The sequence below is a fragment of the Sinocyclocheilus rhinocerous genome, unplaced genomic scaffold (assembly GCF_001515625.1).
Source record: "Sinocyclocheilus rhinocerous isolate Xijiao unplaced genomic scaffold, SAMN03320098_v1.1 scaffold476, whole genome shotgun sequence".
NCBI classification, from domain to species: Eukaryota; Metazoa; Chordata; class Actinopteri; order Cypriniformes; family Cyprinidae; genus Sinocyclocheilus; species Sinocyclocheilus rhinocerous.
Window position 1 is genome coordinate 129,664 of NW_015647449.1, and position 14,611 is coordinate 144,274.

Here is a 14,611-nt window from a genome sequence, read left to right on the forward strand (position 1 = left end):
TAAAAACCAGAAAACCATTATTTTAAATAGTAATACCAGTAATACTGCGCAATATTACTGTTTTGTTCTGTATTTTTGATCAAATAAATGAAGGCTTGATGAGCAAAAGATATGCAATGTTTAAAACATTAAATGAAATAAAACTCGCTTAGATTTTTCATATCTTGATTTACTGGCTAGCTACTGTATAAACACTTTTTGGTATTTACTAGTTAAACTTGAATCCCATAGATCAAATATATTTAGAATATCAAAACGTAGATGAAGTCTTTGGGCTCAAGTGCAGCAAGTGTGGCTTCAGAGAAACTGCAGGGGAATCCCCCAGAGATTGTGTGTGGGGGGGATCATTTTTAGACTTCTGTTTTATTATTATCTCACCTAAATGTTTGTTCCAGTCTATGGTTTGTTCAGTCAGTGTATTTGTTTTTACAATTGTATAGCCTAATTTAGTTGCACAGTATATTACACACAGCACAAGGAAGTTTTAAACAATTTTTTTGTAATATTCATGTCATTTACATGAATACTTACCAAGATGGACATTTTGATATTGTGTGTGCAGGATTTAAGAAATGATCTGTGCATGTTATGTAGGAAAGCACAGTGCATGTAGGGGGTGTGGCCTCACTAGCCCTAGGGGTAGAAATTAAACTCAAATTGCATTAAATCATGTTGTTTTAACCAATATTATGCTGCAAGATTTTTTCTCAACTACATTTAAGTCCCCAGTTGCTGCAATTTTGCAAATTTCCAGTTTATTCCCATTAATTCCCATATATTCCCATTAATTCCCATGGAAAGTTTCCAGTCTTGAAAATTCCCGGAATTTTGCAACAGAGACACACACACAGACACACACACACACACTGCATCAACATCTACAGCAGACCCAGCACACACTCACTGGCACTCCTGTCTGAGACTCACCGCCATCACACTTGGCCAGATCCACGGCTTTGGGCACATGTACGCTGAGGACATGGATGTCATCGTTGCAGATGAAGGAGTTCTGCTCCTGCGTCTGTGCGCCGAATAGTTGGTCAAACAGACGGCCTGTGCCGCTTCGGTTCCCGAAGGCCTCCACCACGTCCTTCAGCAGCTGCTCCACGTCCCGGCTCAGGTTCAGCAGCATGTGACCCGCCTGACTCTGACGATCACAGGCCAGCAGCTCCAGAGGCTCATGGGACGCCTGCTCACTCCTGGACTGGATTCGTCTGAAAGAAGAAAGTCCTATACACTTAGGATGCCTCGGGGGTGAGTAAAACAGCCTAATTTTCATTTTTGGGTGAACTAACCCTTTAACGCAGTACACGTAGCAAGGGTTTTTTAACCCCTTAGCTGTCACCCCCCATTTTCAGCATGGAGACACAAATGACATACCCAAAATAAAAAGGTTGCTGCTCATGAGTCTTTCTTACTAGATACATAATCAACATATGTTCACAAAGCTGACACTTCAAAGTTTACTGTTCAGGAATCAGAATTACTCGGACTGTTATGATAATAAAGATATATAAGCTCAAACATGAAAACAAAAATAAAAATATTAAAAACATTTTTTAAATGTATAAAAAAAATATGTTGCTGTAGAATATGATTTTAGAAACACAAAGCTAAAGCCACAAGTCTACTAATGCTTCATTTGAAATTTCAGAACAATCTCTAAAACTGTGAATTTTATGAAACATTTTTTAAGACCATGTGTGTTTTTAAAGAAGGCTAATAAATAGGGCTGGGTATGGAGTTCGATACTTTTTAGGCACCGACCGAATTGCCTCGATACCATCGAGTATCGAAAAACGTCTCGTCGTTCGGTACCAAATTTCGATACCCATCGAACATTTTTTAACGATACCCAGCCCTACTAATAAAAGGCTAATACAATTGATTTATGGCCCTCTGTAAGCTCTCCTGCCTGCTGTCTCGTCAAACTGCCCCATTCATGATTCTATTGTTCTTACCCAACGGACCTTTCACACCTCCGCCAGGTATGAGACATTATCCTCATTATTCCTTTATCATTATTCTTTTGTTTTATTCAGCCATTAGTAGCCTTTATTCTGGCATTACAAGGTTTACCAAGCCATATCGCTTCAATCCCAGTATACATTTACCCAACTATTATCAAAAGTCTTTCTATAAAAATACAACAAAACATTTTCTTGCGACCTTACGTGAATTATTATGACAACATGCATTATGAAGAAGAGCTGCACCTGTTCTGCAGCTGCATTAGAGCTAACCGAGATTATTAGTACACTTTTACTCAAAACTCACTTTAAACCACCATCCAGTGTTTGTAATAACTTCCTTTTGCGATCTCGTGTGGAATTTGGTCGTTTACTGTTGTAAAAATATGCTATTTATAGCCTTTTATGTCGCTGCACAAATTAGCATTTCAGATGTACACATTCATTATTCAGGGCTCGCAAAATCGCTAGCCCGACGTCCCGGGGCTATTGTGTTTTCCAGTCGGGCTACCAAAATATATCATTGCCCTGCCCGACGGGCTATCTTGAATAGTGATATAAAATCCCTTCCTTGATTCGCGTTGTTCACTCGCTTGTAGGGGTGAAACGGATCATAGTTTATCACTTACACATGTTTCTAAGTCGTACCAATTTAAACATTCATGCGTTTTAAACCATTCATGCGCATGAAGAATTCAGTTCGGTGCTCGCGCGCACATACAGAGCGGCGTTTCAGGCAGAGCACGAACACAGAATTGATTCCTCTTTTGCTTGAACCGTCACATACATGCAAAATTATCTCAAAATATCTAACTATCTCGGCAAGTATTTTCATGTCTTAAATGAACAAACAGTGGAGAAAGAAATCGCACGTGCATCATTATATTGGATCCATGCATTCGGTCTTAAAGGGGCAGCAGTCTATAACCTTTTTTTTTTGCTCATCTGAAAAATGATCCGATCTGTGACTCAAAATGTGATATAATGTAATCATGTGATATGTGATATGATAATGTAATATAATCCGAACCGTGATATGTGATCCGTTGCACCCCTACTCTCTTGATATCTTTTATTCGGGCTAGTTAAATTCATTTTTGGGCAATCAAAATCTGAAGAATGCCTGCCCGAAGGGCTACCAGGGATTTAGAAATTTTGCGAGCCCTGTTATTGTTATGAAAATACCCCAAATCTGAAGAAAATCACATACAAACCATATACTATCGTAATCGTGTGTTTATTATTTGGATATTTCGTGGGTACAGAGGTTTCTCTGTGTTGTTGTGGTCATATATCAACGCGGAAGTGTGAAGGAAGCACGCGACAGGATGAGACGGGGCGGCATATGATGCACAGTTATGATTGACAAGCGCTGGACGAATCAGGTCTCTGTCAGTCACGGCGCGAGCACGGAAGAGTAAACATACAGATCTCTGTGTTGTTGTGGTCAGAAATCAACACGGAAGAGTGAAGGAAGCGCGTGACAGGATGAGACGGGGCAGGATATGATGCGCAGTTATGAGTGACAGGCGACGGACCAATCAGAGTTCGTCTGAGTCACAGCGCGAGCACGGAAGAGTCAACACACAGAGACAGCCCAGGGAGCGGCTAATTATCATCAGATCGCCTAAATCAGTGGAAAATGAATAGAAATGATGATTCTGTCTGAAGAAATATGAGTAAATATATCTATATATCTCCATCTATATGCATCTTTGGACTATAAGCCCTTATTAACCCTGTTCAGTGAATCTATGTGAACACAAATAAACCGCTGCTGACGTGACTGAATATGAATGCGTGGTGAATTTCTATTCTAAACATGACTCATACAGATTTATTATTTTGCACTCCTGACATAAATTACTAAATTACTGTCACTGCAACAGTGTTTTATCAAAACAGTGGTCAAATATTGAAGCTAGAGACTTTAATCTTTCTACTGATGCACAGTTTGTCCAGATCAAGTAAGAGTGTGATGTTTAGCGTGCTGTTAAAAGTGAAACAACAATAATCTGGGGCCGTCGCCGATCTTTGACCGCTAAGGGGTTAAATAATATAATAAATAAAAAGAAAACAGATGGAGTAGAAAAAGAATAGAGCAAGCTAGTGTTAGAGGTATTTTTTGCTATGGTTAATTGTATAATAAATGAAAAGAAAACGGATTAGAAAGTTTTAGTTACTAGTTTAGTTAATTTTTTTATATTTCAGTATTTTAGCATTGGTTTTACACTACAATGTCACGCAGCTAAACTGTTCAACCAATTCAAATGGCCAATTTCCCACATTCTCATTTTTCCAAGAAACCAAGCACCGTGCAACGCAAAATATGTGAATCTGTTCATCTGTTAATCATATCACATGATCAGATTAAACCATATGGACTACTGTTACAATGCCTTTACAAACTTTTTGAAGCACCAAAGTTGTGCTTAAATGGAATTTGAATGGAGGGACAGAGATCTCTCAGGTTTCATTTAAACACCATCATATGTTTTGAAGACAAACAGAAGTCTTGTGCTGTCAGTTTTGGGTGAACTATTGCTTTAAAGATGAATGAGCTAAAAGCAAGGTAAGAAACACTGAGACACTGGCGTGAGGACGGGCGATGCTGTACCTGCAGGGTGCGGAGCAGCAGCTGGTACCACTGCAGACAGTGTCTCAGGACGCCGGCTCTCTCCACGGCGAGGCAGTGTTTGACGGCGTCCTCGAGCCGGCCCTCGGCGCTGTAGAGCTGCACCAGCTTCTGGTTGATGTAGGTGTCTGCGGGCCGCAGCTTGAGCTCCGCCTGCAGCAGCTCGTACAGCTGGTTCGAGCCGCTCTGAGCGCTCAGAAGCTTCTCCTGCGGCAGAGAGGACACGTGAGACGCAGCACAGCAGACGTCTGCAGCTCTTTAGCGCACACTCACCCTCAGATTGAAGACAGCCGGGTGTCCCGGCAGAAGCCTGGCCGCTTTCTCCACCCAGAACTCGGCTCGGCTGTCGTGCTCGGGTTTACTGCACAGCAGCTCGGCCACCTTCAGGACCAGATCGTGCTGAGCCGGATTCAGATCCACCGAGCGCTAAGAGTTCAACAAACACCATCATTATATAAAGTACACACCTCTCACTCAGACTACAGCGCCGCACTGGAAGGTGAACGATACATTTGACAACAGGGTACAACAACACTGAAAACAGAGGAAGCGACGGAAACTGGAAAGGAAAATACAGATAAACGCTAGGGTTGGGCAATATCTACCAAATTGGCATCAGACAATGTCTGCAGTGAAACATCGCGACGGATGATGACATCGGGGTTAGGGATGCAGGGAATGATTCACTGCGAATCGAGTTGCTCTGAGATGCTGAAGGCATTAGATCATGAGCTGCTCACGTATAAATAGGGTTGGGTATCATTAGAATTTTATCAATTCTGATTCTTTTCGATTCCCAGTTTCGATTCCAATGTGATTAAATAATATCAAATTATTGGAGCTGAATACCACGAACACAAATCAACAGGCTACATAAAAACTGGACTCTTTAAGAGCTGTTTGTGTGCAAAATAGAACTGCATGATTCTGGATAAATTGAGTTTTTTTTCCCCCAATGGAAGTTGTGGTCCTCATGATTCTGAAGAAAAAACATTAGACAACTAAACAAAATCACATGTAATTTAAGAATACATGATTCAATGGCTCACTCAAGATGAACTTGTTTCATTACTGGATGAATCAGTGTTCTTGTACGAATCTCTTGTGTGATTCAAAGACAAATACATTTTAACAGCCCCTTTCCTCCACCTACTGGCTTAACAATGTCATCGATAAATCTTCATTTGAAGTGTCAAATTACTTTCAAAAAGTGATTTAATCGCTACCGTACAGAGAGTTGTATCTAGGGATATGCCGGTATCAAATTTTCATATTGCGATTAATTGCTAATGCTTTTATCACGGTATACGGTATTATTACGATATTGAAATTTAGTTTTAAAAAAAGTGCTGTCATAATACAGTATAACAGGTTTAATAAAATTTTTCTTATAACAAAAATAACTGAACATTTAAATGCAATCGTTCATGACAGACAGCTGCTTTCTTCAGGTCAGTGGCAGCGCGAACGCAGATTTAAATGCTCAAATCACACTGGTGTGATAAAAGCGCATAGGAATCGATAGGCGGAACTGAAATTTTAAATTGACAACAAGTGTCCGATTCCTGACCTTACATATCTGATTCTGGAATCGATGCCCAACCCTACGTATAAATGAACACATTTTGAAATGATGGACTTTGCGCTTCATTAAAACACAGACTGCAGTGTGTCAGAGAGAAAACAGCCTGTTAGCAGTGCATCCAGACTGCACAAAAATTTGCACACAAACAACTTTAAATATTTCTATCAAAATACTATTGCAAAACAGATACTTGACAACACCATTATATGAATATTTATTTACAGCCCTATGATTAATGCATGATCACATTAAACTCAAGAGCTCGAGGGTGTGTTTAAGAGCATGCATTAGGAGAACATGTGAGAGCGAACGAGGAGAGTCCAAACCTTGTAACATCCCACAGCTTTGTCTGTTTCGCCGTCACGCTCAAACAGCTGCCCGAGGAACTTGTGCGCTTTAGGATCCTTCGGCTGGACGGTCAGATACTCCGAAACATGTCTGCCATTGAAGTGTGTGAGAGAGAGAAACATCAGCTCATCCGAGAGGAAGCAGACATCAGACAAAGCAGCAGGAGCACAGAGACCAGCCTACCTTTTAGCCAGCTCATACTCCTTAGCCTCAAAGTAGAGTTTAGCAAAGAGAAATCCTTTGACTGGCCTCTGCAGAAACACAGATCACAGGATCACAAACTCAGGGTCAGGACACAACACCACTGCAAACCCTAATGACCACAATAACTACATCATGCTATGAGTTTAAACCAATGTTGTAGTCCAGTGATTCTCAAACTTTAGTCGCGCACACCCCCAGGCATTTATGATCCTCTCCCACACTAGACACAAAGCATTTCAAAAACATGCACATGTAACAAATACACACTATCAGTTAAAAGATTTTGAACAGTAAGATTTTTAATGTTTTTTAAAGAAGTCTCTTCTGTTCACCAATTATTCAATCCAAATAAACAGTTCAATTTAGAAATATTCTTACCATTCAAAATAACTGTTTTCTACTTGAATATCAACCCTCTACATTGCGAGTAAATCACTCGCATATGCGACTAAATCTTCACTCTGGCGACTAAATGATGTCTAATTGCTAATAAATTCTCAGATTTTACTCGCCAGTGTGTGAGTTGGAGGCTAAGTATAAGTTTAGCTCAGATATATTTTCACTCGCCGAACACTCTCTGACTGAGCGCATCAGAGTTTCACTCTCCGCCAAGCGATCTGTGCTGTATATCGGTCGACCACTAATTATAAATGTCTTTATCATCACTTGTGAACAATTTAAAGCATCCTTGATCTTTGGATCTCTCTATTCAAAGAGTCCTGAAAAAAAATCTACTCAACTGTTTTAAATATTGCTAATAATAATAGTAATATAAGAAGAAATATTTCTCGAGCAGCAAATCAGCATATTAGAGTGATTTCTGAAGATCATGTGACACTGAAGACTGGAGTAATGATGCTGAAATTTAACAGGGGTTAAAGCAAAAATAATCCTGAGCCTGAACTTTTTTATGGGGGTTGCGGGGGCGGACACATACACAGGGTTATTTGGCAAACAAACAAAAAAGAACATTATTTGAAAATGATTTTCCTTGAAACTAACTAGTAACGTATCTGCCCTTGCCTTCAGCCCTTGCCAGCCTCAGACTACAGATTATGGAGGGATGTTTGAAACAGCAATACCAAGAAAGGTTACTCACTATAATGCAAACACATGTCAAATTTAGGATGCTATTGATATCAAGTTTTGCTGGTCAGCTTTGTCCTTGACAGGGTACAAGATGACCTACAATTTAAAACATGAAATTTCAGAAATTGTTTTGTTCAAAAGAAATAATGGTAAATTACAAAACGGAGAGCTCCGGTGCTTGATTCTGATTGGCTGAGCCGCGTTCGAAGCTGTTGTAAATTACTCTACAAAGTAACATACACCTTTGTTTACGTTTGTCTGTTGCTCGGCAACCACTTTGTAGCAACCACAACTGTTTCTGAGGAGCTACATTGTTTGGTGGAAGAATACAGTTTTTATTATCATTACACTTTATTTGCTCTGTTTTATTCTGTGAAACCTTACTACGTATATGGAATAACCGTTTTATAAAAGCAATAAGCCCCGTGAAGCCGTGGTTTACAGTGAATTTACCTAACAATGCCCCTTAGCTGTTATAAATTCACTGTAAACCACGGCTTCTTGGGGCTTATTGCTTTATTAATATTAATTGAATAACAATGTAATCGTTAGCAAATTTCAGTTTTCATTCTGTACAATATGGTGTTGTTATGAACAAGACAATATTTTAATACTATTTTTAAGAAATTTTCAATGACAAAATATTTTTTAATTACAAAAAGTAAAACAATGCAGTTGTATTTTGAAATATTTTAACTAATCTAGGGCTGTAACTAATGATTATTTTGCTAATCAAGTAATCACTGATTATTTCGACAAGTGAGTAATCTGATATTTTTTAGTAATACAAATAGAACTAAGTGAAAAACAGGCTTTATATTTATATATAAACTAACGATGAGGCAATAATAATTGGCTCAAATAAAGTATCAAAACCAAGTACATGGTTTTATTGAACAACTGTTAAACACAATGTAATCTGCCTATATTATAACAAACACCTGCAGAGGGCGCCAACAGCCTGGTGATGTTTCATGTGATTCAACGACGTTTAAATCCATTTAATTGCAATATTTGGCCATATGCAAAGTGAGAAACTTTTATTTTGAAATCACGATCTACAATAAATCGCATATTTATAAATATGTTGATGTATTCTGTGTTGGCATAGGTTTATATATGACTTAAGTTACAAATTAAGTGAGATAACGCACAGTTTTCCCAGATGAACGTTAAGCAACCCAAACTCACCGCATATGCAGAGGAAGAGTTTAGCTCCTTTCACACAGTCTTCACTAGTAAATTGCTGTTAAGAGATCATGTGTGAAAAGGACCTTTTCAAAACTACAGGTAAATTTGTTCTGCCAATCATATCGTTCTTATGGAGATGACGTGATTACTCTGAGCTGTTTACAAAGCTCTGTTAATTATATAGAAAATAGCTTTTCTATATAATAACGCAGTTTCCACAGATGAACGTTAAGCAACCCAAACTCACCGCAGACGCAGAGGAAGAGTTCAGCCCCTTTCACACATACAGTCTTCACTGGTGAATTACCGGTAAGAGATCATGTGTCTTGACCTCATGTCACAGGACCTTTTCAAAACTACAGGTAAATTCGTTCTGGCAATCATATCATATTCTTATGGAGATGACGTGATTACTCTGAGCTGTTTACAAAGCTCCGCTGCTTTTTTAATAGCTTTTCTATATAAATATGGCTCTAGATGGAAATCTTTGACCATTGCACCTCGCAGCTTTTTCAGAATGTGTCGCGCTCATCAGCTGCGACTCTGCAGTTGGACACTATTATTGCGCGGCTTGTGTTTATAGGACCAAAAACGTCTGATTGGCTAGTAATGTTAGTTTGGTTGAGAGTGAAAGCGGTGTTCCTCTCATACTCTGGTAGGCGACCTCATGAACTCGAACGTGATATCAACAAGTGTTTAAATGTAGGACGACTATCTTTTTCCCCGCAGCTAAACGCCGCAGAACTTTAAGCCCCGATTTAACTTTGATCACAGGAATAAATTAGGCTACATTTTAAAATATATTCAAATAGAAAACAGTTATTTTAAATAGTAAAAATATTTCGAAATTTCACTGTTTTTGCTGTACTTTGGATCAAATAATTGCAGGTTTGGTGAGCAGAAGAGACTTCTTAAAAAACATTAAAAATGTTCAAAAACTTGACTGGTAGCGTAACTTTGTAAAATAACTCCCTTTTATCAAACACATACCGATCATATTTTTTAAAATAAATTACTCGATGTTTAATGAGATGGGTGTGCTTGATGTGATTTGCGTAACTATTAGAGAGTCTGAGGCTGGCAGCACACTAGATGATTTTCAAATCTCAGCCCATTTTAAAACCATAGGAGACCACAGACACGAAGAGAGTTTCAACTGATTTTAGTGCGCGTGATTTCTGAGAAAATGCAGAATATGGGTGATTATTTTTCTCAGTACTCTGCTTGCATGGCATGTCTGTGGTTGCCAAGTTTCATTTATAGAAGCACACAACATCTCGCTCTCATTGATCAAGAGTGCTAAATATCAAACATGTTTCATATTTACAATGCAACCCCGGTCTCCTTCTACCTTCTGGCACCTTACACAACACATAACCCGCGGTTTTTCACCAGCGGGAGCCACAACGGCACGCATTAACCTCACTCTCTTCACCTGCCTAAAGATCTCTGGCTGCTCCCGAACACAACCCTCCTCTCCGTTCACTCTCATTAGCTTACCTATCTGCCACCTCACCTTTATTATTTCTCCTCTTTTACTCCATAATGGAGCGAGCATCATGTGGTACGCAAGCGTCGTGCTCGTCTCAACATCTCTCACGTTTACTCTGATTGATGCGCGTGAGCAAACAGTGCAGTTCTACATTTATTTACCTGTTGGCCACCTTACCTTATATTTTGTTCCTCTCTTTAATCTGTAATGGAGTGCATCTCTCACTGTTTACAGAGGAGCATTTATGCAAACAATATAACACTACCATTGTATTTGTACACTAAAGGCGGCAGGTGTTTATATATTTTGCCTGTGAGCAACAGATGTTCAGTTGAATGTTATTTAAGAGTGTGATATAATTAACGGTACAGTCATATCTGTTGAGCGGGGAACACTATGACCAGTCAGCACGGTTTAAGAATCTGCTCAAGTGTTAATGCAAATAACAGATGGAAACACATTTGCTGAATAAATGCACATCTGTAACACACACTAACTGAAACACACTGACTCTACACACAATAACACACAACACAATAAAGCAGTCTGAGACGAGGTGCATGATGGGAACTAAACCTCACCCACAAAATCAAACAGTGGGAGTCATTAACACTGTAAGTTGTGCAGTTAACATACTTGTGTCGAACAGAAAGAGCCTCTTTAGACCTCGCTTCATCAGCGCTCAGATGCTGAGATGATCGAGATCAGGTTAAACTGGGCAGAGGACACTTCATCACAGAAATAACAGATCTGTGCTGAAGCTACAGACAGACCGTGTGAGTTTCTCAGAGTAACTCCGCAAACGCTCGGCAAGGTTCAAATAGAAAACAGTTATTTTAAATAGTAAAAATATTTCGAAATTTCACTGTTTTTGCTGTACTTTGGATCAAATAATTGCAGGTTTGGTGAGCAGAAGAGACTTCTTAAAAAACATAAAAAATGTTCAAAAACTTGACTGGTAGCGTAACTTTGTAAAATAACTCCCTTTTATCAAACACATACCGATCATATTTTTTAAAATAAATTACTCGATGTTTAATGAGATGGGTGTGCTTGATGTGATTTGCGTAACTATTAGAGAGTCTGAGGCTGGCAGCACACTAGATGATTTTCAAATCTCAGCCCATTTTAAAACCATAGGAGACCACAGACACGAAGAGAGTTTCAACTGATTTTAGTGCGCGTGATTTCTGAGAAAATGCAGAATATGGGTGATTATTTTTCTCAGTACTCTGCTTGCATGGCATGTCTGTGGTTGCCAAGTTTCATTTATAGAAGCACACAACATCTCGCTCTCATTGATCAAGAGTGCTAAATATCAAACATGTTTCATATTTACAATGCAACCCCGGTCTCCTTCTACCTTCTGGCACCTTACACAACACATAACCCGCGGTTTTTCACCAGCGGGAGCCACAACGGCACGCATTAACCTCACTCTCTTCACCTGCCTAAAGATCTCTGGCTGCTCCCGAACACAACCCTCCTCTCCGTTCACTCTCATTAGCTTACCTATCTGCCACATTACCTTTATTATTTCTCCTCTTTTACTCCATAATGGAGCGAGCATCATGTGGTACGCAAGCGTCGTGCTCGTCTCAACATCTCTCACGTTTACTCTGATTGATGCGCGTGAGCAAACAGTGCAGTTCTACATTTATTTACCTGTTGGCCACCTTACCTTATATTTTGTTCCTCTCTTTAATCTGTAATGGAGTGCATCTCTCACTGTTTACAGAGGAGCATTTATGCAAACAATATAACACTACCATTGTATTTGTACACTAAAGGCGGCAGGTGTTTATATATTTTGCCTGTGAGCAACAGATGTTCAGTTGAATGTTATTTAAGAGTGTGATATAATTAACGGTACAGTCATATCTGTTGAGCGGGGAACACTATGACCAATCAGCACGGTTTAAGAATCTGCTCAAGTGTTAATGCAAATAACAGATGGAAACACATTCGCTGAATAAATGCACATCTGTAACACACACTAACTGAAACACACTGACTCTACACACAATAACACACAACACAATAAAGCAGTCTGAGACGAGGTGCATGATGGGAACTAAACCTCACCCACAAAATCAAACAGTGGGAGTCATTAACACTGTAAGTTGTGCAGTTAACATACTTGTGTCGAACAGAAAGAGCCTCTTTAGACCTCGCTTCATCAGCGCTCAGATGCTGAGATGATCGAGATCAGGTTAAACTGGGCAGAGGACACTTCATCACAGAAATAACAGATCTGTGCTGAAGCTACAGACAGACCGTGTGAGTTTCTCAGAGTAACTCCGCAAACGCTCGGCAAGGTGTAACTAGAAGCAGGAGTCTGCTCGTGTTGTTTCTGTCAGAGTGAGTTTAATGTAAGTTAGTGACAGAACGCGTTCGGTGATCGGTTTACCGACATTAGGCCCGTGGTGCTCTTCTTACCGCTTTCTGCGAGGGAGAGGCGCTCTGGACGGAAGAGATATAGCGCTCCACGTCCGCTTTAGTCCGCCTCATGGCTGCTGTGACTAACTCCTCTAAACTCGGGTTCACAAGCTGATCATTGAAGCGCGGACCAGCGGCTCCTAGCACTCTCTGCTCACGCGCGAGTGACGCACCATCGAGCAATGACGCCATTTCCGCTCTATCTTCCGCTGCTGCTAATGGTGCGTGTCACGTGTGCGTCTCCGCCGCCTGCTGGCCTGGAGCGACGCGCGGCGTCTTCTTCTTCTTCTTCTTCATCAATGGCCGTTCATCTACTGTGTATCTCACTCTGTACTGCTGTTTTCCCCTCTTAAATAAATAAAGGAATAATGTAGTGATCAGAGCCCATGCCTCAGAAGCATCATGATCCTCCTCCTCAGACACTATAATGCTAAATCCTGTGGTCTAGTCCTGTAAGCTCTAAACATGTTAAAACCACCTTATATATCTGCTTATCTCTCAAACCCCTAAAGGTCCACGACGCTCACTGGCCTACAGAACAGATTCCTTATATTGCTAAACAGATTATTACGCTGATCATCACATCTACTGCATTTGAAAAGCACATGCTCTGCTGTTTCTGAAACATCACGTTCATCACACATACCATTTCCGTGCTTCCCCGTTAATCCTGTGTGTCCCAGCCTATCCAGATATACACAAAACTACCCTCTACTTTCAGTCCGTACAGTAATGTAACACTAGCAGCTCTTCTCAGTCAGTTTTTGTAGGCATTACACTCTTGAGAGCTGATGAAGACTCTGAGCATTAATGCAAGTGATCCTGTGTGTCCCAGCCTATCCAGATATACACAAAACTACCCTCTACTTTCAGTCCGTACAGTAATGTAACACTAGCAGCTCTTCTCAGTCAGTTTTTGTAGGCATTACACTCTTGAGAGCTGATGAAGACTCTGAGCAAATTACAATCCTGACCTGTTCGACCCATTGCAATCCTACTATAGTTAATTCTGTAGAGTATACAGACAATTTGTCACTTAATCTTAAACTTATTTGTGTCTCAAATCGTGGAATATACACTTTGATCGATTGGATCTTTAGATCCATCTGTATAAAAGAATACAATTCTCTCATAAAAACATTGATTTCATGACTATATCTCTCTTCTGCTTCTTCCCAGGCCTGTAATAAGGCCAATAATCTCATTTCAGCTATAAGTTCAGGAATATTCCATACTGATACACCATTTAATGGCATGTTAGGACAGATTACTTCATTCTCCAGACCACAATCCTTGACCCACTCTTCATATTTCCATCCAAAACTATTCCCTCCATTCTTTTTATATTCCCAACAATCATTTAACATTGTGCGTGTATGATGATTGTTACTTAACCCAATACATCATTGTACAAACATTCTCATATATTTTACTTGTTTCTAGTCTTCTTTTTAAGAACTAATCATCCAAGTTTTTCTGTCTTCTTCTTCTGCTGCTGTGTAATGGTGCTCCGCCACCTACTGGCCTGGAGCCAGGATCGGTGTCGTCTTCTCTCAGTTGGCAAATAAACTTATTTTCGCCAGCCCCTGAGAAAGAAAGAAAGAAAGAAAGAATATTTACATATAAACTACATTATTTTAATAAGATTTGTTGACTTT

At 39.8% G+C, this 14,611-nt stretch overlaps 1 protein-coding gene across 1 annotated transcript; it reads right to left on the reverse strand.

Annotated features, from left to right (window-relative positions):
• Nucleotides 1–627: 627 nt before the first annotated feature.
• LOC107709149 (RANBP2-like and GRIP domain-containing protein 5/6) lies at nt 628–13,145 on the reverse strand. Its single transcript, XM_016513560.1, has 7 exons — nt 12,954–13,145; nt 6,722–6,789; nt 6,517–6,628; nt 4,879–5,031; nt 4,588–4,812; nt 905–1,204; nt 628–633 (listed from the first exon to the last, which is right to left on the reverse strand). Exons 1-7 carry the CDS (start codon nt 13,143–13,145, stop codon nt 628–630), a joined length of 1,056 nt encoding a protein of 351 aa, XP_016369046.1.
• Nucleotides 13,146–14,611: the final 1,466 nt, after the last annotated feature.